The 24,553-nt window shown below is 44.0% G+C and overlaps 1 protein-coding gene across 4 annotated transcripts in view; it reads right to left on the bottom strand.

The window, feature by feature from the left end:
- The window catches only part of drosha (ribonuclease 3 drosha), a 213,848-nt gene that overhangs the window by 14,367 nt on the left and 174,928 nt on the right, over positions 1 to 24,553 (bottom strand). For all 4 annotated transcript variants that reach the window (XM_065438063.2, XM_065438068.2, XM_065438088.2 and 1 more), the window contains 3 exons: positions 22,841 to 22,947; positions 11,009 to 11,101; positions 10,529 to 10,581 (listed from right to left, as the gene is read on the bottom strand). In XM_065438063.2, coding sequence (XP_065294135.1) covers positions 10,529 to 10,581; positions 11,009 to 11,101; positions 22,841 to 22,947 — 253 coding nt within the window. The remainder of the gene's footprint in view (positions 1 to 10,528; positions 10,582 to 11,008; positions 11,102 to 22,840; positions 22,948 to 24,553) is intronic.

Raw genomic sequence — 24,553 nt, 5'->3', positions numbered from 1 at the left:
ACATTTTATTCATGAAATTGGAAAGACTTGGCTTTCGAGGCATTTTTTTAGACTTCTTAAAGAGCTATCTCGATAGCCGTAAACAAGCAGTGGTCATTAATGAGCACATCTCAAGTTTCTCTGACATTACTATGGGTGCATCAAAAGGAACGGTACTCGGGCCAATATTATTTACAATATACATCAATGACGTTCCAAACTGCCTAAATGAAGCACGTGCCTTCATGTATGCTGATGACACAGCTCTTGTGGTCAGTAGCAAATCTTTAAATAACCCAGTTAAAATAATGAATGAATGTGTGGTGTTTAGTGGTGCAAGGGCCAGGTATGGCCAAGGAGTGCCATGCCAGTTTTAATGAGTTTGCAGTGAAGTTATGATTTCTACGAAGTTGATGTGACCTGACTGTAAAGGGGCTAAAATAATGTACAATGAGCTTCAATACATTAGTAAATGGTTTCAATGTAATTGACCATCCTTAAACACGAATAAAACTAAATTTGTTATTTTTAGGTCCCCGGTTAAGAAAAAGCCTTTTGAAGAGTTGTGCCACATTACAATCGGCCGTGATGAAATAGAAAATGTCAACTCAGTGCTCTACTTAGGGGTAACCCTTGATTCCACTCTCAAAAGGCTGTGTCGTACGCTCTCTTTTGCGTGCTTTGTACTGACAAAGGCACAGAGTAATTTCAGTTTCGAAAGGTTGAGAACCTTATATTTTTGCCTTGTTCACTCTCGCTTAGGCAATTGTATTGAAGCCTGGGAATTAACCTACAAAACATACTTAGAGCCTGTAGTATGGCTTCAGAAGAGAGCTCTATGGATAATCAACTACGCTAGCTTTACTACACCGTCAAGAAGTCTTTTTCTTGCGAACAAAGTAATGTCATCATCACACCTGGGAGATCACCCCATGGCTTTATTAGTGTGCTCAATAACTAGATGCAACACCTTTTCCTGGCACTATCTTCAATGTATCAACATTTAACAGTCCCTCAGCCTTTGTCGAGAAATTTCTGGTCTTGATATGTCACAAACGGTACAGTCAACAATGCATACATTATATAGGCGTCAAAATATGGAACTCGCTTCCTACAAACATTAAGCAGTCAGTTAATTTTAATACCATGGTAAAAGAATTCTTTCTTTCTGATCTAAACTGATTAGGATTTAACAAAAATTATAAGGATGTCAACAAATGGATACAGCGCTACTGTTATGCTTTCTTGTCGTATCTATGTATGTGTATAAGGTTGCATAGTAATTTGAATGTAAATGCCGGTGTACCTTTGTTCTTACTCGATATACTGTGCATCAAATGTATCTATAGCATACCAGTGTGTATTCTCGCTACAGTGATTGAATAATAATTACGTGTTAGCCTTCTGCAAACAGATAAAGTGCTATAATGTTTAACCAGTTCTTTTATGTGCAACAGTTTCGTGTATTCTTATCACCAGCATGCATGTGTGCGGGCTGCTGTGGGAGGAGGCCATGGGTCTCATCTCAGATGCGTGCTGCCTCACTGGTGGTGGGGGGCTCTCGTCGCGCGCGACACTTCGCACTTTGGACAGCAACTAAGCCTTTCTGCTTTCGGGTGATGATGGCTGTGTCGTGGGCATGCGGGGAATGGCATGCACTCGAGCAGGCAGGGGCCGTGGCTTTTTCGCTCCTGCGGCAGTCTTCACCATGGTCTATTGGTTTTTGTTTGGTTGTATTTCTTTCTTTCTTTTTGTTTTGTGTTTGTTCAATCCAAAACAAAGAATGACTGTGCCCGTGTCTAAATCGTTCATTTTTCTTTATATAACTGTATGGATACATAACTAGCCTATGGCTAAGGATTATTATTATTATTATTATTATTATTATTATTATTATTATTGCTCTATAAGAATTTAAGGGGAATTTTATTTACTTTGTTAAATTCGTTATTTCGTTGTATCCTGTTTTGTTAGACTGAGGTTCGAGTGTATTCAGTTCACTGCTACAGAGAAGTGTGAACTTGTTGTCATTAAAGTTTCCAGTCTAGCTGTACAGTCGATTGTACCTACAGTAGAATTACCCAGTAGATTAAATGAATTGTTCGTGGCAGTAAATTCAATAGAATGTGCTTGGCTTCTTGTTGAAAGCCATGACCCAGTGACTAGTGAAGAAGTTACATTGTGTGTACAGCTAGTAAAAAAGCATTATGTTGATACACTATTCTTTTAACTCTTTCTTTACAGCTAGAAATGTGCTAATTTTTGGTGCTTTTATGTTTTAATGTTTTATTTAATCCTTTCAGGCGCCAAATAATTCTGTTGATTTAAGGCTTACTTTCAGCACATTTCTTACATCTTCAGAATCATAAAAAGCGTACAGCTGCAGATTAGATTTTAGAATTTTCAATTCTTTAGTGAGTTTTATTCAGTTTACAGAATGTGGACTCCATGCAAAAACTCACTACAGGAACATCAGATATGAGCACATGAACTATTTCATGTCTAGCAGGCTTGAAAAACATGTATCCAGTCACTTGAAAATTATGCCTGATGGAACACATGGTGAAAAATGATGAAAGTGAACCCGCTGCATACGACATACTCACACCAAGCAAAACTATCCAACCGTCTACCTTCCCACTTGTTTTACTAAAACACTTTGCATATGTTATTCAAACTTAAAGCACAATTCCAATCGGAAGCATTTCAAGATGAGTGACACATGTTAAATATCGTAACTTTCATCAATGCTTTTGCTGTTGATGCACAACTTTCGTATACACAATTGTGTACAAAGCACCTCCAAAGAGTTAAGATGCGTCGGTCGCAAAGTGTATCCTGATTAGAGGTGTCTTGAATGAAAGTAAATCGGAAATAACTGCTCAGAGTTTTTGAGAATTCTTATGTGAAACTTCAAAGAACCACATCAAGGAGCATGAATCAAAGTAATAATTTGCTATTTTTAGTATAGGTACTTAGACAAAAAAAAAAAGAAATCTGAAATATACAAACTATGCACCTTGCTCCTAGTTCCCAACTTCTGTAAGTTAGACCACACAAAAAAAAAAAGTATGCAGATTTGGTGGCATGAATATTAGCCATAGTGATGCCCATGCTATGTGAGAAAACAGTGGCTTCACAAATGTGAAAACAGGTAAGTGCCTATGGTGCCTGAAAAAACGAGTAACAACGCAAAGAACGGGACGTGTAGGCTGAGACAGACGAAGCACCGATGGTGCATGGACCATTTGTTTTTATTCAATGCAGTAAGCACCTGGTTCCTTATTTACTGCATTCTTTAGGCTCTCAAAGCAATGATTTTTAGGTTGGGGAGCATGTACAAGCTTCCTGGTACTCGATTATTGAGCTCAATCAGTTTTTCTGCGCAAGCAAACTGGTCCAGTCATGCCCCTTGAACTGGTGTGGTAGCCTCCACATGCTTTGTTCAGCACTTGTACAGTACTGTACAATGTTGTACAGTATATTGTAGAGTTATGAATAAAGGCATTTGCACAGGCGGTGTTCAAAAGGCAAGAGATTGCACTGCTAGTCAAGCTTCTGGTGAAGGTTAGTCTGAAGTTGACTGTGTGCTGTTGTGTAGGTGAAAGCTTCACACAATGGTAAGGAGCGCTCACGATAAGTAGTACATACATATGCTGTAGAAGCTCTGATGAATAAAAGCAACCAACAGTGGGAAAAAATAAAGTTGCACTTGATATTAGTGTAACACAATCATCAAAAGAACATGTACTCCTGAGCACCAATGTTTGAGCCATCGTTAAAACAGTGTAGAAACCAGATCAGAAAATTAGACAACCAGATAACTGCTTCTGTGTCTTCACTGCTGCTGTCATTAAAATTGTAGAGTAGACCAAGTGCAAATCTTACATTGTGAAAGTGGTTGTTGGGCTGGCTCCACATGCTTCCACACAACGGCTTCTTCAGCTTGGCATCCACAACACTGTAGGCGACTTGTCGAGGCTCATCGCAACGATCAGCTCCAACATCTCATACGCAGCCATCAGGGCCGCGCTACACTCTCCTGCCTTGGCTACCCTCTCTCTCAGGCACCCACACACAACCCACAATATTGCCTCACTCCTGCTCTGTGTGCTAGCATGCAAGTAGCTCCGATTCCCCGTAAGATGCGTCCCGAGCGACATGCCAGCCGTAGACGTGCTTAGCTGATGTGTTTAGCTGTAACTGGCAACACAGACGTGCTTAGGGTGTGTGCCACAGTTCTCGCAACGTACAACCGCTCAGCAGAGGAAGGAGCTATTGCCCTGGCCATTGTGCATGCCTCGACCCTTCCCGCACATGACACCCCCATCACAATAGGACTCGCAGGCTGCCTGCTGGGCCTTCGTGCAAGGTCTTGTGACTGCACACACGCATCGAATTCTCTCCTCTATCCCTCCCTCCTGCGTTAGGCAGGGTGCGTATCACCTGGACTTCTGGACATGCCTCTCTCCATGGTAATGAACGCGTTAATGCGGTAGCCTGAGGTCTGACTGACCGAGCACTATAGGAAGAGCTGTCTAACCCAGATGACGCACCGCTAGAACCCCTACACTACACTGAGACGCTCTAGTGCTACCAACAAAGCCACCATAACTATACCCTTCCTCATCCTTCGCTTAATAGGACAGATGCTGCTGTCTTACGGCAACTGCAGGCCAATTCCTTTCCTTGTCTCTACATGCTACATATCTTTCATCCCACCCTATACCCTTCCTATTGTCCCTATTGTAGGGCCAAACCCACGGTGTACCACTCCACATGGGAATGCCCTAACCCTTCGGGTGTTCCTCCTATAACCAACCTTACCCTTTCCTCTTGGGAGTCTGCACTACTCAGCAAAAGCTGGCAGGAACAGCAACGGCTGATCCAGCGGGCTCACGAAGTCACGCAAGGCAATGGAGCCCTGGATGAGGACCCCACTCACCAAGGAAAATTTCCTACTTGTTTTGCCAAATAAATGTTTATTCTTTCTCTCTCTTGCACTATTTGACTAGGGAAGTGCTAGGAGCACTTGAGGTTAGCTTCAATGGTACCATCTGTCAGAGTATTATTTTTCCAGAGTCCCCAATGTGCCAGAAAGTGTCAAATCTGATCAATAGTTAAAGTGCAGTTATCATTTCACACTGTGCATGGCGTTGCCCATGGAAGAATTCCAACAGCTATGTTTAACAATCTCTCAAAAGCCATTGATCATATTGATAAATTTCTCTGGGCCTAGTAATGAAAGAGTTTAGTATGAATGGATGTTAACCCTTTGAAGGTCAAGGATGTAAATATACAGTACCATGAACAATTCCCAAATGGTCAATGCCGCATATTTACAATGCCACCGGTATGTTTGAGAAACGCACCAAATTTTCAACTCTGTTGTCCAGCAAGTGCTGCCACCACCCCAAGTGGATACCAGATTTTTTTTTTTTTTCTCCATAGCTTGCAGGTTTTCATTCTATGGCTTGTTCACGCCATCATGTAGGCAACTGCTCGTGGTTCCCATGTGTGCACGGGCACAAGGCAGTTAGTTTTGGATTCACCTCGGGGCTGTTTTCGTTTGTCGTGCTCACAAATACTGATGTCTAGCTGGCTTCTAATCTCTCAAAGGGGCATAAAAATAAGTGAAAATCTCTCAAAGGGTCACTGCTGCATGCTCGCTCATTTATTGCTCAAAGGGCTGCGACTACATCTGTTCACAGGAGAGTGCTGGTATATACAAACGCTGCCACTATATATGAATGATGCTGCCAGGCCTACGTTTAGTTTATTGAAACTCGCGAAAACTGATTGCCCCTCGTTGGCGATGGGATGAAGGATTACTGCAAGTTTCCGACTCCTTTATTTCTTTCTGACGGGCACACGATCACACAGTTTTCTTGTGTGCATTCACATACTGTATATGGTACAATTATGCTATAAACGTGCGGGCCGGTTGCACTTCCGCAAGTGAGTCGAGCAGCGATTCCTATGATGGGGACTACTGCCAAAAAGCCAAATTGGAATATATCTACTTTTTTATTCATATTGTAAGTTTTTATGTAAGCCAATCTGTACTGATAAATAAACAATACATGTTTCCCTATAGAAAATATTTTTTTTGTTGCTTTATGGTCACTCAGGAAAATTTCAGCACATTTTTTTTAGACATATGTCACTGAATATTTTAAATCTCAAATAAAAAAAAATCTGCCCTGGGGGGTTGGGGGAAAAGCAGAAAAAAAGGGGGAGAGAGAGAAACTTTCAAAGGGTTAAAGGGACACTAAAAGCAAATACTAAGTCGGTGTGGACTGTTTAAATACCATTCCAGAAATCTCACAATGCTTGTTTCGTGCCACGAAAAGACTTAGTTTACGAGAAAATTGCATTTGACTGGTCCGAATGCCTTTTTCGAAATTCAAATCTAAAATGAAAAATTAAATTACGGGGTTTTAAGCGCCAAACCACTTTCTGATTACGAGGCACGCTGTAGTGGAGGACTCCGGAAATTTCAACCACCTGGGGTTCTTTAATGTGCACCTAAATAATTAAAGGGGTGTTTTCGCATTTTGCCTCCATTGAAATGCGGCCGCCGTGGCAGGAATTCGATCCTTCGACCTTGTGCTCAGCAGCCTAACACTATAGCCACTGAGCAACCAAGGCGGGTGAAATTCAAATCTACAGCCACCCAACCGAGGGAGTGGCGACGTTGCATACATCCCCACCTTTTGCTCCCGTCGTTGAGTAAAATGGCGCCTGATAGATGGTGCTACCGAGCCAAGACAGAGCGGTGTATTCACCGCTGCAGCTGCTTTTTGGTAAAGTGACGTAGACCGTTCGCGCATCCTGTGACATCGCATGTAAGTTGAATTTTCTGCTACTTGCAGTTTGTGCGAGTTTCACGAGCCAGCAAAACCAGTGCAGCACTACCCGATAATGAAACTAGTGAAACATGAAAGCGTGGGCAACATGGAGTCGAGCGAAAATGAAACCTTTCGACCGCCTGCGTTGTTGTCAAGGGTAATTTCAATGAGTTCTTTTTTCTAAATAATGAAATAGAACCGGACAAGTAGCATTTTATTTCGTTTTATAACACAATACAAGGATGTTTTTTGCAACAAATGATTGAGTACTAGTGATAGAATTTAGCTGAGGAGTGCTTTCACCATCGGGCAAGTACTTGAATGTACCGGAGGAGTCTCTATACCATGTCCTGCACTTATCTCAATTTCTCAATTATTAAGGATCCGTTCGCAATAATATTGACGCCTTAGAGATTCTCGAGCACTAATCTACCACTTTAGCTAGACATAAGGGGGACATGGGTTTCGGAAACCAAAAAATCACGAAAAAAATGAATACTTTGAAAACAGTATTTTCGGAATTTCGAACTATTATTCTACCACTTCGCCAAATTTTGCACATTCTAAATCAATATTTTAGTCGTAATATAAACTTTTGGCACCAGTGCGGGCTACATATGAGCCAAAGTTTCCGTAAAAAGGTGTTTTTTCCACGGCACGTGACGACCCCCGCAGTCGTTCGGTTGCGCAAATTTCACGAAAATTTATTCAAAGAGTTTACTTCTTTGACGACAATACAGTTCTCAAAGGCAACGCTATAATGCCAGCCGAAGCAGCGCAGACCAGCCCACTGCGGGTTTTTCAAGCGCGGATTGACAACCGCAAAAACATAGCATATAAGACTCCAGCTATGATACCATACTTGCCGTGGTGCAACAGGTATGTCACAAATGCTGGCTATATATGACTTCTACAACAAACAGTTACCTTGATTTTAATCTGCTAAAATAGGTTTCTCACGACGAGCATTCCATGGTATAATATCGAATTTTTGAATTTTTTCACAGAAACGCTCGGCATTAACACAAGGACTTAAATAATACTGCAGTTTAGATTCTACCAGCACCACTTGCTTCTTTAATTGCTTCTCAAAATTAGGCGGTTCTTCACGTGTTTAAGTGGCGTAATTTCAAGCAAAGCTGATTGAGGCTTACAGCTGTTTGCAGAATACGAAAAGGAATGTACCAATATCCCTTTTCCGTGCTACACGTTCAACTCACTTGAGCAATTTACTGGTGCTTGTTGCTTGAGGAATATACATGACGAATCTGTTTGGCGAACTGACACAGGCTGCTCAGCCCAAATTTTTTAGTGAAATATGCCTTTTGGACCATATGGCTGCAGCCAGATCATAAGTAGTATGGGACATATTGAAAATATAATTCCTCGGTGGAGGGTCAAAAATCAAGTGAATTATGTAAAGCTTGTGGTGTCTTTCTTATGAAGCTTTGCGAGGTACTCTTTTATGTACCGACGAAGCCAATAGTTCTCCGTTTGTATAATTAAACAATGCTGGTTCGAGACATGATGAGGCAGAAGGTGTTTGAATTTTCCCTTTCTAGGCAGCCTAAGCTGCACTGTTGTACCTCGAGCATACTTTAGGCATTGTAATTGGTGCTGTAAGAAACTGCTTCATGGTTTCAATTCGAAGTTGTAATGAACTCCTGGGTTTCGCGGACAATGCGTGCCTCGCCATAACGACAATAAGTTGCTATTGGGTGAGGAGTGTGCCATATAGTTGATAAAGGCTATGGAGGGCCACCATGAAATATTTTCTCGCTTGCAATTGGTTGGGTCTCGATCTTAACCGTGAAACTTTTCTTTCAGGTGATTGCTACTATGGTATTTGTAAATTAACTATGTAAACACTCTACATGATGTGCCGCAATATTAGTAGCCATAAGCGTTTAATTTTATGGAGGCGTGTTTCAGAGAGCGGGTGAAAGTAACAGCAAACATTTTCATATGACATGTGTGCCTAACTCTTTCTTTTACGCATTAATAAAGTGGCCACATTTGACTAAAACAACTCATCAGAGTAATAAGAATCATGATGACAGCTTCGCAAGGGCAGTGTCTTTCTAACACGGATAACATGTTGCCACCAATTACTGCGATTTTTCTTCCATGTAAAATGCAACGTCTCTCATAGCTAAGTACTAAGGAAATGTTAAGTGTTTGGCGAAGCATCATACACAACTTCGCATGTTAAATTTGCAGACATTCTTTTTACACAAAGTTTATGGACACAGACGGCACATATATGCATTTAAAAAAAAACCAGTAGACCAGTAGACGCTGTTGTTCTCGCCAACATGACATAACGTGTGCGCGCGCTGACACTACGTCGGATTATATTTAGCCCGCCCGCTCCTGCTGTCGAGCAACGCCGGAGGTCCCGATGTTGTGTAGGCCTAGTCCCTCGAAGCGCTCATGACAACGGCCGCGTTTCATCGACATTTCGGCACGACGCTACTATTCTGCAGCCGGAATTTTTGCGGCGTAGTGACAGTGAAGCTCAAGGAAAACTTCAAGCATTAGCGTCAACTCCTGCTACTGACTAAAAATCGGAACTACTAGATGGCGTTTACGACATCGCTGTCGAGGCAAACAAGCTGTGTCTGCTGAAAAATTGCAGCGGGTGCTCAGAAGGCATCACCGTAGTGACACTAGCCAGACAGACTACTTTCCTGGAGGCTACTAATGCAATAGCGCTTGTATATATTCAACTATTTTGAGGTGTTCTGTTAAAAAAAATAAGCTCCTTTTGTTTTTTTCAAGTTTTCTCAGAATCTCATTTTTTGTTTTTTAAACTTGCCGAAGCGCTATCTAGGTCTTCAAGGTACATAGAATTATAATTTTAACAGCGGCATGTAGCTACATGTGTGTATTACCCAATGCTAGGAGCAGATTCTTTACTTTCGCTTTTGTAAATTTTAAAATCTGGCTACTAATTGGACCACTTAATTGCCATGTCTGGAGATCAAACTTCATATTACTGTAAAATTGGCAATACCTGCAATATGAGAAAAGTAGTCCTGCAGTTGTGTTGCTTACACTTTCTAGTATCCAGCTATAAACATTCTGGCTGATACTCTTCTTACAATTGTTCCAATGAACAACAGGTGAGTAATTTTAATTATATCTGGAACCACTCAGTCAACCTAAAAGATAATTATAGTTTTGAAATCAGCATGAAAAACTCTGTCTGGGTAACAATTTTTATTAAATTCAGTAAAAAAACTATAGAGCCACCCTGGAGCATATCCTATGGGAATGTACGGCTGTAATACAGGGTAACGGTGATGCAGCCTCAAACAGCGACAGCCTCCGCGCGCGCTGGGAGTCTGCATTGCTCAGCTCTCACCTGCAGCACCAACTCTGGGTCGTCCAGCGAGCCGAGGAAGCTGCCAAGGGCCAACAACCCTTGGCTGAAACCTAGGCGGGGTCCAAGCCCACCCCACCAAATCGCAGGGCACTGAATAAAGTTATTTGAATGAATGAAAAAATAAAAAGTTTCTAACCACCTCTTCCCCCTTGGCACTTGCCTTTAGTGTTTTTTTAAGACACTTTGAGTCAGAACAGTAAATATAACTGTGATGAAACAAATGCTAAAATAGCACTGTGAAGTCTCAGACTTTGCAGGGAGTATGTACTATAAAAGATGGGTAGAAATACACCCTCACGGGTACAGGTACCTTTGGATGCTTCCAGAGCTTTTGAGGCAGCAGCCATCTCTGCTTGTTGGATGCTGAAAGAAATAAAAGCTCACATCATCTCTCATCATTATGATAGCTAGAATAACTATAGATTATTGAGTAGGGTGGTTTTCTGGGCCATCATGACAGTGTGATGGTTACTACAGTAGTCTTTTGCAATGAATTCTCTGATGACCTCCCAGAAACTTTTTTTAGGTTCCCTATAAATTCAATACATTCCTATTCAGCTAAACATTCAAGAGCCCTTCACATCTGTTTTAAAGAAAAATTACTTTATTGCTTATCAAAAGAAAACTAGCAGGGGTAAGCATACCACCGTCAAGTGCAATAATACTCTTCATAATTTCAAAATGGGTAATGTGTAAACATAAAGGAAACAACTTAGATGTGTTGGATGCAATAAAAAGACAAGTACACAGAAATTAAAGAAGGCCACAGACAAGAAAATCAAAAGCTCACCTGTGACCAGATCCTGTGGCAAGCCTTTTTCTCCTGAAGTACACTGCCACTGTGTACACCCTGGTATTGGTTGGTCCTTTACACTCAATCACTCTGGAAGTAAAGCAGCCAGGGAATGAATGAATGAATGTGTGTGGGCCAGGTATGGCCAAGGAGCACCAAGCTAGTGTTAATGAGTTTGCAGTGGAGGTATGACTTCTGTGAAATTGATGTGATGTGGCTGTAAAGGGGCCTTAAAAATGGTTGCTCTAAAGTGCCTAAAGTCTATGTGTAATAAGATTATGGCGATGACAAATGACTTGTACCATGAGCATTAAGGTGCTTTGTGAAATAATGATACGATATACAAAATATAAGGTGCTAAAATTGACTAGAGCACCACTGCCTCGTTAGAGCCCTTGAGACACAGGGGCCTGGAGGCATGTGCTATGCAAAACAACTATCACAGCGGCATCCTCTGGAAAGAGGATGCGCTACGAATTTAATGGGCTTATAACATGTAGGACAACGTCACTTAAGAAACTGAGGACTGCTGTGGTGTTAAAAAATGGTTCTTTACCAAGAAACATAGCCGGGTGAAGAGGGACGCAATAATTATATGCAAGAGGAAAATGTTTTTTTCTCTCAGATTCGGCTTTCCGACACTCCAAGAGGACGTGGAGAACGATCAGCCTCTCACCACATCAACCGAGGTTGGAGGTTCATTTCCAGTAAGCCGAAAATTGTGGCTGCCAAATGTGTGCCCTATTCTGAGACGACAGAATAGGACATCTGTTCGCTGTGATTTTGCTGGACAGGGCCAAAAAGCCTAACTGTGGCTTTATAACGTGCAGTTTATTATTTATTTCTGTGTTCCACATGCGTTGCCAGTGTTTTCACAGTTTCTTTCGTAAGAAAGGCTTCAGATCTGTGACAGGGACTGCAGCAGCCATAGGAATAATAGCTAGTGATGTGAGTGATATGGCCATTTTATCAGCTAGTACATTACCCTCAATACCTCTATGGCCAGGTACCCAGCATATTACTAAATGTCTATGCGATATATAAGTATTGCATAAGAGTGAGTAAAGTTCAATGAAAACGGGATTTGTATGATTTTTGCAAAGAAATTAACGCTTTTACAAGACTTAACGAGTCTGTGAATACTATTGCTCTGTCGAGTTTTAATTTATTTATATATTTTACTGCAGACAGTACTGCATAGGTTTCTGCAGTGAAGGTAATTGTTTGCGGGTTCAATACGTCAGATTTAGAAAAAAGAGGGACCAACAGCAGCATAAGATACGCCAGCATGTGATTTTCACGCGTCTGTGTAGAATTTGGAGCAGGAGTACTTCGATTGCAGTTCACAGAAACGCATTGCGGTTTCGAAGTCATGAGCGTGCTTTGTGACAAAGGATACATCACAGTCTATCACCTGCCACTCCTAGGGTGGTAATAGCTTAATTGGAGGCATTAGGCGATGTTCGAGAACTGAGACATCCATTTCTTCGCTAAGTTCTCTTGCACGCAGTCACAAAGGAAGTCTCATAGAGGGTCTATTACGAAAAAGTGTTTCACCATCAAGTTGTTAACGGTAGTGAAACACGGATGTTTCTTGTTAGAGCGCACTTTGAGAAAATAAGTGAAATTGATGTATGTTCTCTGAAAACAGAGTGACCACGCATCTGACTTGACGTATAGACTTTCCACAGGGCTTGTTCTAAATGCGCCAGTGGCCAGGCGGATACCCAGATGGTGAACGGGGTTTAACATCTTTAGTGCACTCGGGGCAGCAGAGTGATACTACGGCACCATAGTCCAATTGTGATCTAACTAGGGCTCCTGTAAAGATTCAGTTAACACTTCCTGTCGCTATGTTATGTGGGATAGGATTTTAAGTAAGTTCATTGTTTTTAGACATTTTGCTTTAAGACATTTTATGTGAGAAATGAAAGTAAGCCTGGAGTCAAGTATAACACCTAGAAATTTGTGCTCTTTGTTGACAGGAATTTGTTGTCCGCCCAGTTCTACACAAGGATCTAGAACCAAGCCTCTCTTTCTTGTAAAGCGAACACAAGAACTTTTTTGTTTTTTTTTGTTCTTTTTTGGTTTTGGAACTATTTTGACGGTTGAAGCACAGCTGTGCAGTTAGGCGGGAGGTATTCGACACGCACATTGCTGAAATGGACATCAACAAGGTGGGCTGAGCAATTGTCCACTATCAGAAGAATGTTTCTCTTTGCCTTCCTCATTTCTTCGTTCAGGGTCAGGAGCCATTTGCTGAATATATTCCTGGTCATCCATACCTTTTGGTTGCTTTTTTAGGTACATGGCAGTGAAGGGAGACCTTTAAAACATCGTGGTTTCACGTATTTCCCTATCACTAGCGGCTTGAGCTTGTGGGTGCTACTGGTGTTGCAGCACAAGAGCACAGTAACTCTAACCTTTGACTGCTTCCCGCCTTTGCAACTGTCGTCCTTGAAAGCCATTGTCTTGTTTGGAAGAGCCTGATAAAACATACCAGTCTCATCCGCGTTGTAAATGTCGTCAGGTGAATATCCGATAATGATAGTATCGCAAAGTTTTTCATCCCTCCAGGTTCTCGCTGCCTCTAGGTCGGCATCCTTGCTTTCGCCGCAAATCGTTTTCCAAGCGATCCCATGCCTATCCCGAAATCGTGTAAGCCATCCACTGCTTGCTTTGAAGCTGCAGACACCCAGAAGAAAAGCAAATTCCTTCGCTTTGCCCTGTATCATTGGGCCAGACACTGGAATGTTTTGAGATCGTAGGTCGCGAAGCCATACCGCAACGGCATCGTCCACTTCTTTGAAGTACCCTGTGCAGAGTCGTTTCCTGGCGGGATCCATCGAAGTTTCTCCTTCAAGCTTCGATTTTTGTTTCACAATCGTTGACAACGTCAACAGTGCAATTCGACAGTCCTTTGCAACGCACCACTTGCCTTTGACCGTTGTCCAGGCGCTGAAGGATTTCCAGCTTGTCCGAGAGAGACAACCACTTCCGTTTCGTCGCACTCATCTCGAAAGTGGGCATGCGAATTGCCGTTGTTACTTAAAACTGGAAGGCTGAACGAAGCCGATGAAAAACACACCACATGGGTCGTTTGTGTGCACACACGGAACTGACGAGACTCGAAAGAAAGACACGACGACCATGCACGACTAGCTGGTCGGAAAAAAACACACACCCCGTGGTTTGTAGTGTGACAGATCACCGTTTTGCCCCAGGGGCGCTGTAGCGCCAGCGACATTACATTGCTGCTGGAGCGGCGGTTTGATGAGGGCGGGCATCGGCTGCGCCTGCAGTGCAGGGCACAAAACTTTGTTGAACAGATCGTAAAAATAAGCCTTGGTCCTCTGAGCGAGTTTGTTAAACTGAAATATTGACTGTTCAGAAATGCGTTTAAGTGAAACATTTTTGCATAGAATCTATAAGAAAACTGCCAGGGATTTTTAAAATTCTAAAATATTCGATAAACCGATGTTCGTACAACTGAGAGTTTACTGTATTTTTGTCTCCATTATAGAAAATGTGTTGTGTGCTGTGTGCTTAAGAGACAAGGATTAGCTCACAGGCACTTTGGAGGCGCCGTGACACGAGTTTTGTCTTTTTTGGAGTGGTCGAGAGAGGCTCGCCGCTCCTTAGGCGCTGGTGGTACTGCCTGGCTGGTTGTTGTGCCCATCGCCTCTTGCGAGGTGCTAGACACGGGCTCTTCTGAGCGCTGTGTTTGACGTGAAGGCCTCGGCACGTTGGACGAGGCCTTTGAGACCACCTGCCCAGAGGTCGATGGTCCCTTCTTCTGGGGTGGTGGAACAGTACAAGCTGTAGCTGCTGGGGGGCCGGATGGTGTCACCGCCGGCTCACTGTGTGTGGACCGGACAGCCACCGGAGGCCGTTGTGGCGCTGCCCCTTGACGCGCCACATCGGCAAAGCTGCTCTTCGGCAGGTATGACACCTGCCTTTGTGCCTCCTTGAAAGATACATTTTTTAAAAATTTTGATTGTGACAATTTCTTTTTCTTTTTTCCAAGATGGGCACGACTGTGAGTATGCGGCGTGCTCCCCATCACAGTTTACACAGTGGGGAGTGTTCTCGCAAGATTTAGAGGTATGTTCATGGGCACTGCATTTCGCACAAGTTTGGTGGCCACGGAAGCTCTGTGAACTGTGGCCAAAAACGTTGGCATTTGAAACATCTGAGGGGATTTGGCATATATGGCCTAACATGGAGCTTGATGTACCCAGCCTCTACAGACTCGGGAAGAACACTTGAGCCGAATGAGAGTATCAGGTGCTTGGTTTTCATTTCTTTGCTGTCACGCCTCATCTTAATTCTTTTGACATTGATAACATTCTGGTCACTGAAGCCCTCCAAGAGTTCAGCCTCAGTGAGCTCCAGCAAGTCATCGTCTGAGACAACACTGCGGCTTGTGTTCATCGTACGGTGCGGGGTTACAATTACTTCGGTTTCCCCAAGTGACACTAGTTTTGGCAATTTCTCATACTGTTTCTGATCGCGGAGCTCCAAGAGGAGATCACCGCTTGCCATCCTCGACGCCTTATAACCTGCACCAAACACTTCAGTCAATGACTTGGAAACAAGGAAGGGTGAAATTGTTCGAACTGGTTTATTTGGTTTTTCAGAATGAATGACATGGAAACGGGGGAAGGATTCTTTTTGCCGACCAAAAAAAAACGGGAAAACTTCATCGGTGCACCCTCTTTTCTGAGGGCGAACAGGGAGTGGAGGGAAGGAACTATCCATAGAGGAATGTGTAGTTCTGGGCAATAACGCCAGCCACCCACTGTGGAGCCCTACAAGGGTACGCTACAGGAACTGTAAAAACAAGTCCTGCAAACGCCAGCTGTACATTATCACTATAACCAAATATGAAATAACCTAGGCTGGCTATTCACACAAGGTTAACCCTTGCTGCCTGGAAAAATTGGAAGTAAAGGGAAGCCAGGAGAAGACAGGAAACATGGAAAGTGAGAGAAAGACGAAGGTTGGAGTGAGAGAGAGACAGGAAAAGGCAACTACCGATTTACCCCGGGTGGGTCAGTCCGGAGGTGCCGTCTATGTGAAGCAGAGGCCAAAGAAGTGTGTTGCCTCCGCTGGGCGGCCTTAAAGGTCCGAACACCCGGCATCGGCTCAACCCCCAGGATCCCCCTTTCCCCAGACACGGCTAAGCCCCGCACGGCTCCACACGGGTGCGTCTGACCCTCATGTGCTCGGGTATGTGATTTTGCAACACACCAAACGCCTGCTGACGCAGACGCCCCTGCGGGGAAAGCAGCCAGGGAAACATTACAAGTGAAATAAGAGGCATCAGCAATGTACGAGCGGCCACTGAATGCTCACGAGCCTAAATCCTCACGCAAGATAACCGGTTGCAATGGTATAGCACGTGTGATGCAAAGCAAATGAAATGTACACCTATTGGTCACATACAATGAAAGCTGTCTGTACAAATCCCAAATAAGCCTGGGGTGAAGCCCGCTTCCAGTTTTCTACCTGTGGTTTCCCCTGCCACTGCTGAAAAAGCTTGCACAAAATATTTTTTGTTTTTGTTGATTATGCCTTTTTCCAACATGTTTTGCAAATTTAAATAGAAAGTAAACCCTTTTTGAGGGTATTCATAGGTGTTGTAATAAAATGGTTCAACTCTTTTGAGCTGTACGAACACATCCCCAATTTACAATTTATGTGCTAGTAAGCACAAGGTGGAGTCATCCATGCTGTACTACACCTTTCAATCCCACCTAAGATGTGCTCTTCAATTTCCTTGTAATCCGCCTTTTGCATATTCCTGCGCTGCCCTCTGGTGCACACCACTGGAAACGTTCTGGAAATGTGCTGGGGATTTCGCTGATTGATTTGTGCACCTTCACCCATGTTGAGTGTGCATCGATTGTGCGTTTCGTGGATTGCGATTAATTATTAATGGTTTCTCTGAGGCAGCATGTCGTTCACTCGTTTACTACTGGGTGAACAGGCCTCAGTGCGCTGTTTTGCTAACAGTACGGCCGATAAAGGCACATTGAGTTCCGTCTGCCGACGTGGCTGCCTTGGAGTTTGTTGTTGCTGATGTATGGGCTTGCACATTGCTTTTTGTATTCCTTTTACACATTCAATAAACATTTTGCATATTCAAGAAGCCTTTGAGTGCAGCCTTCCACCTCAGATTTGCCAAAACGGTGCATTTGTTTGCATCTACATCTACAGCTTCAAATCGCTGTTAGCTTCGGATATTGTTGAAATGGCGCATCGCTGATATGAAATAATCTCAAAATGTAGAAAAACATACATATCTGCACATACTAGCCACGTTTTTCCACCCTGAGACGAATCAATATGAGCGGCCGAGCCATTTAAAGAACTGCAACTATGCACACATATATTACGGGCTGTTATTTCTGATTATCACTTCTGTTTAACTTCATCATACTTACAGCTTGCACGTGCTTTATACAGGGTGCCTACCAACTGGGAAAACGGGAAAACCAGGAATTCTCAGGGATTTTGAGTAGTCTGAAAAAACTCGGGGAAAACTCGGGGAATTTGTGCCTCTATCAGGGAAAATTAGCGGTAATTTTATTGAAAGGGTCGAAAGTCGTGGTAATGCTGGCTCGAGTAACAGACAGAAATCGTAATGAATCGTCTTTGACGTTCTGTCATCGGTTGGAGTTGCCAGTGTAAAGTCAACGACCGACTTTCCGGATTCCCGATAATTTGCACAGCTTCGCGGCACCACCATGTACCCCATAGAGTCAGTGTATCATCTTTGCCGTCCGATTTTCCAGACGTTTTGCTGTGACTGCAAATCCGAAACGGCATTAATCAAAATCACCACTGCTGCCACTTTGATTACCTCGCCGCCTCAAACCGGCACTCTCGCACGCAGATCCGCTGGCAGCTGTAGCCACCACTGCGGCAACGCTAGGCCTAGCTACTTCGACCTTCGCTATGAAGTTTCTCGCCGTTGGGTGCCGTGTTTTTTATTGAAACAATTCGCTGCTGTCAGCAATGGCACGGGCTCTGCCTCTGCGGTCCTCACGATTGGCTTAAAAGCTTGGAAAGCACGGTGCGTCGCATAATATCGGTTCCCGAAAGTCAGCTTCACCTCTGTACTAAAATGTCACTTGGTGAAGCATATGCAAACTTATTGCAGTGAAGCATAACAAGCATGGGAAGGGGCTATTGCCACGGGACACAGTATGTATTCCTTAATTACACACGCGTGCACTCGGTATTTCCTGTCACAGTACGATCACCGACATGTCTAATACGTATACCGACAGGCCTTCAGAGCGTTTTCGAATGCACCTGTGGCGGTTTGACAGTAAATGACATGCATTTATTTTTTTTCCAACTGGCAGGCTTTTCAGACGTTTTCGGGTTCCAAAACTCGGACGTAGACTGTGCAACTGACCAAGAAGATGCTTCAAATGGTCCGTGAGGCGAACGAGTGGCGGAAGGAGTACAAGAACAGAAAGAACCTACGCATTGAAGAAAGAACGGGAAAGGAAGCGTGCTGCCGCCGTTTTGAAGGAGCTTGAGCTCAAAAAACAAAGTGTTGGCTGAAAGCTGAGATGCAGGTGTCCCCCCTCCATCCAAACCAAAATAAACTTTTAAAGCAGTGAAACACAACACTGAGGCATCGTGCGCGGCCTGAGAGTGTGTCAGGTCAGTTGAAGTTGACTTACGAGCTGTTGAGAGAGAATCTCAATTGTGACAAAGTTCGGGCCTCATACCACTGAGCTTGCTATCAGTTGATAGAAATAGCTCATATTTGAAAATATTTGCATTTGTATGCATCTCCTTTTTTATTCATATTTGAGAACGTCCAACTCAATTTGCAATTTTTTTCGAATACATTTTTTTTTAGGTAAATAGTGCTTCTCTGGAATTAAGAAATGTGTCAGCATAACAACACGTACGCACCCACCACTTACGTAGTGAATGCATTCGGGAATGGTGACAAAAGTACATGATGTTGGCACAGTGCTGTGTTGCCGTTTGCCGCTTGTTGTGTACGTGCCATGCGAAGGGAAGAGTAGTTGATATCAAATCACTATAGGGCCACAACTGAACTGTAAGAGCGGTTTCCTTCGTCCTGACTGCTTATTTTTTAAGTTCAGGTCCATCAGTAGCGCATACACGAACTCGATGAGATCAGGTCTAACCCAACCTTCACTAAACAGGATCAACATTGGCTGAAACTTCATATGCATGGCTTGAGAGGACTGAAGCTTGTGCATTTCAACTTTGAAGCCATGTCGACGCATTCTGAGCACGAAAAATTACATATACAAGTGAATAAGCTGAAGCTATCGCGATGTTGGTTCGACAGTCGATTGCGTGGTGTTCGGTCGAGCGATCATGGTCGACAAGAAAGCCCGTCGCACTATGAGAACTCACCCCTGTCGGTTACGTCATTGTCGGTCTATTGTGATCAAATAGTCTGAGCGATACAGTGCTGCATAGGCGGCAAATCGTTGGTGTCAACGTCTTGTTGGTCTTGTATCAACTCGGTGCTGCCGCACCTTAAGCAGGGGTTTATCGATAAATTTGATAGCTGTCAATGCAAGGCGGCTACTATGTGGTTCACGCTGCAGTCCGGACGAAGCCCTGGCCCCTTCCCATTTTAAAAGGGAGTTGCAGTCTTACTCTACGCACGTTTTCGGAACTGCACCGACGTAGAGCTATAGACTAGTGGAGTACCAGCACAGTACAGTACACGGCACAAGTGTTCGCTGCAGTGAGTGTCCATGCACTTTTTTTTCTTCGGAGTACTCTTCCCCGATATCTGGCTGCGCGTCCCTTCCAAAATATTTTGCGACTAATCCGCTAGGGCAGGAAGGCGGATTCTCCACTGAGTGTTGGGGACTTGGACTATATAGCTTTAGATAGCTTTAGAGCCCTAAGTGTGCAGCTTGAAAGCCACCTAATTCTGCAAGCCACCAAGGGGCACATCCTACTGGACGGTGACAAGATGGTCACAATACCCAAGTCTAATCACTAATCACAATACCCACGTCTTGTTTAGTAATACACTGCATTAATTGGCCACAAAAGTCAATGGATCAAATGTAGTTAGAATTGCTTGTTGTCTTTGGCTCACTGGAACCTGTTGCAATGTCACCAAGGTCCCAGGCCACTGGACATTACAGCACTGTGTTCTTCTCAACCCTTCTTTGACCTGTTAAACTTAGTCAACACATAATATGCCAGCAAATATTCAGGTTAACCAATACAGACAAATATCTGTATCCATCCAACCCACAAGACAATGGTTGCATTAAAGGGACCCTGAACCACCTTTTGTCAAAATGGAGAAATGCATTTGAAGTTAAAATAGGCTGTTTCAGAAATACTTTGCCGCAAAGACTACTTCAACGTGTGAACCTCAATGTGTTCAGCTGAAGCAGAGGTATTGGAGGTATTGGCAATCAAACATGCTCTTCACGGTGCTTCCGCTCCTTCCTCAATGCCTTGCCCTGCAAAGGCTACGGTCGAGCGAGGCGTGCCCACAACGCTCCGCCTACTGAACGTCACTGTGGCACACAGTTCAAATTTGATTTTCGATGTTAACTTAGACGCCACTACTTCTGATTTTGGTGCCTACAACGTGCCAAACATAAGCCAAATGTGATTGTCTGCAGTGAGCTGCAGTGTGCTTAGCTAGTGGACTTGTCGCGACACTCCGCGGTGGCTGTGGTATCTGCGCTACGTAGCAGGCCACAGCTACATGCAACTGTAGTGCGCAGCATTTACTTTGTTCATGACTGGACTTGAGCGCTTGCTCGTGCTCATATGTTCGTCTGGCCGTGCTATGTGGTGCAGACTGGCTATATCCTCCACCAGCTTGACCAACAGATAGTAGCCATATTCAATTTGTGCGCTTTGAAGCACTATCAATAAATATGCCAAAGTTCTAGGCAGGAGCGGCCAGGAGTCAGCATGCATTGGCAAGTGTGCGTGTGGTCTGATCTTAACTTTCACGTGGTTTGAGGCTAGTTGAGTGTACAAAACAAGTAAAAATTAGAAAGACCTGATGACTACGACACTGATAAGCAGGGTGGCCTGAGTTTGTTTCCTGTGAGGGCAGCCATGGCCGAGCATCAGCAGTGTGGGGATGCGCGACTCTCACGCATCCCCTGATATCTTGTTTTCCCGTATAGCTCCTGTCTCCTGCAGTGCAGCTTTGCTGCGTGGCCTGGCGCCCGCGGCGGTCGGAGTGGTTGAAGCGTAGTGCGAGAGATGGTGCAAGTGTTGCGCTGCTAACGCCGCCTCACGGCGGGGTTACTTGGGTGCAGGAAAGGCAAGGCGCTCCCTCTTTGGTTCGGGACGGCAAGCAGCGTGGATGTGCAGCGCGTGCGCAGATCCATGGTTCTGCGAGACCATCTCGTGAGGCCTCGTGCGAAAGAGCCACCATTCGCTTGACCGTACGTGCGAACGACCAGGCGTTAGGATCCAGCAAGGGGCGAACACATTTCCTCGCTATGCGGTCGCAGTGAGTCGGACTTCCGCGATTTGTCGCACACCCATCGGCATCATGTTTTGTGGATAGCAACTCGGCTAGCAGGCACTGATCTATGAAAGGTGCAATAAATGTTTTTGTGATTGTTTGCACTACTGCGTTGTCGTTCCTTTGTCCCAAGAGTACAGGTGACAGAACCCCACAGCAGACAATAGTTGGCTTCTTCCAAAAGTATGTAATTATTATCAAAATTCGAAAGCAGATTTTTGCCTACTTTGGCCTCTTTATTAAACTTCGTCAATAAATATACACAGTAACAGTACGAAGAAGTGCACTGGTCCAAACACACATCTTGATTGATGTCACCTATTGGCCAATAGCGGCCATGTATGGGAATCCACTATATGTTTTACAAAATAATGTGTCCAGAAAAAAGTGAGTAGCAGACTCTGTTGAAAAGAGAGCATTTGAGAGAAAGGTGACTTTGTGCTCCACTTGCGAGCTCCATGCACCGCGCACGGCTGCAAAACTTGGCTGAGATGTTCACAGCAGACTATGCGGACATCTGCGGACTATGTTATTACCCAAAGCCCGAGGGGTGGTTCAAGACCCCTTTAAGAGCATATGGCCTGGACTCACAGTGATATGGACAAAACTTTGGTAGGCTGCAAAACTACTCTTGACCAAATAAATGTGGTACACCAATAAAGAAAGCAACAAAAGGTCTTTGGAGAAAGTGAATATTTTTGGCACCATTAGACATTTTCAAGTTATATTTGCTAATTTAATGTTTGTTATCGTTGAGATATGATAAATGCAAACAAAAACTTTTTATTTGTTGCATTAAATGAAGGCCCTGGACCTTGAATCACTAGAAAAGAATACTGGTAAACCTCAGGGCACCCTAGATAATTTACTAGAATAGCTTTTCTGCAAACCAGTTTCACTTTTATTTCTCAGGAGGTTTCAGCACTCACTTCAGCTCGCTCAGTCATCCCCTATGCTGCTACTCATTTTGCGGCCCGATGTACTAACATAACACACCACCGAGCAAGCTGGAGCAAGTCGTACCTCCTGTGTCATGACGTCACTATACATACACCTTTTTGGAAACAAAATTAAAGCTGGTTTGCAGAAATGCAATTGTATTAATTAGGGCAAGTACAAGCTTATCAGTACTTTTCTCTAGGGTCTTAAATATGTGTCTCACTTTACAATTTCGTAGCAATACATGTCCACTTCGTTCATCATAGCTCTACACGCTCAAATGAGGTGTTGGCCAGAGAAGCACCCAGTCAAACATGTCCAGATCACAACAAATGTGTTGGTATCATTATAAGCCCACTCACTTGTACATGGGTATGTCTGGCTCTCCACCATCCATGGATCGCAGTGTGAGGCAGCACTGTTGCAGCTTACTCTTTGGATCATTCCAGTCCTGGTTGAGAATGAAGTCCTGGGCACGAACAGTAAAATCTTACATAGAGCCGTAGGGATGTAGGGCTTTTGCAGGGCTACATGGTGTGGCTCTATGGCACTCAAAAGCATTGAAAGGGGAGAAAAAGGGTCCTCATTACTTTGCAGAGCTTAATGGTGAGGACATAACTAAGCTACAGTCACATGCAGTGAGGCATGTCTCTGATCTCTGACAAATACAGATGTGGAAGAATGACATGCAATATTTTGAGCTGATGCATTTTGGCACAAATGACGCATTGCAATAGTACACACAACTTTTTACAAATGTTTAGAGCATATAAAAAGGTATGAGTGTATGTGTGGCACTTGCAAATTTTTACCATTGCCTGAATTATGTATGCTTCACCACCGTGCACACTGCATAACAGTTGAAAGTGCAAGAATTATGAAGAAGCATACTTACTGTAATAGGCCTACTTATAAGACTGAATGAAGGAAGCGCTACCAAAAAAAAAGTTGCATGCCAGTGATAGTCCCGCATCTTGGACAGAATGAATATGTATGAACTAAACACTTGGTTAAAAGGGCCCTGAAACACTTTTACGAAAGTATTCATAAACACTCCTGACTGTTAAAGGACATCACCTCAAGAATCTCCTGATGCATAAATGTTTCAAATCCTTCAAGTACATATAAGTGGAATTAGATGTAGTTATTGCACTGATGAGTGTCTTTCTCTCTCCTTCTGTCTTCACTGGAAGCTATACAGGGGACGGGGCAAGGGGGCAAGGCTCTGCCCAAAAGTTGAGTCTCTCATCGAGGCACCCCATGGCAGCTGCAGCATCTAGTTTATGCAGCATGCCGCTGCTATCTCGGAAGACATGCAGCAACATTCAATTGTTGTGTGCAGACCATCAGTGCAAAAATGAATTTCCTTTTCTGTCACAGACATATACTTTTCCTTTATTCATCTCAAAACTAGAAAAAATAGTACAGTCGAACCTCGATATATCGAACAGCGCGGTGATCGCAAAATAGTTCGATATAGCCAGAATTCGATATATAAAATCACGTAGAAAACATGTCAAAAACTAGCAAAAATAAATCAATGAACCAATCGTGGCGCAATAGATACTCACATGAAGCTTCAAACAAAGTATTTATTTCGTTCGCTGAAAGTACTGAAGCAGCGTAGCCTGCTTCATATTGGCAACCGCGTGCTTGACCACGGCGTCCTCAACATAGTCCGAACGGTCCACAGGAGACGGTCCAGTGCCTTCTATTGCGCCGCAGTAGCGGCGTACAACGGCCAAAGCAGCTACAGCCTCAGTTGCAGTCGGGAGCGGGGCAACATCAGCGCTTGCTGGATCAGCCTCGGCAGCGTCTTCGTTTGGCCGCTCAGCAGTCACTTCTGCCACGATCTCCACGTCTGTTAACTCCGCCACTGTTCCAGTGCTGTCGTCACCGCCAACGAAGTCCTCAATGCACATGCTGTGTGGCTCAGCACCGACAAAGCGCTCCAACTGGCTCCACGGCCGCCTCGACCACGCGCGCACGGCGGGGGCGCGGGCGCGCGTGATTGAGGCGGCCGGGCTGGCTCACGGCCGGGGAGCGCGCGCTCCCCTCGAGACCGGCCGTGGCTT

The sequence above is a fragment of the Dermacentor albipictus genome, chromosome 1, assembly GCF_038994185.2.
Source record: "Dermacentor albipictus isolate Rhodes 1998 colony chromosome 1, USDA_Dalb.pri_finalv2, whole genome shotgun sequence".
In the NCBI taxonomy this organism is placed as follows: Eukaryota; Metazoa; Arthropoda; class Arachnida; order Ixodida; family Ixodidae; genus Dermacentor; species Dermacentor albipictus.
Note: the sequence above shows the minus strand (reverse complement) of the source record. Positions and strands in the feature narration are given on the sequence as shown.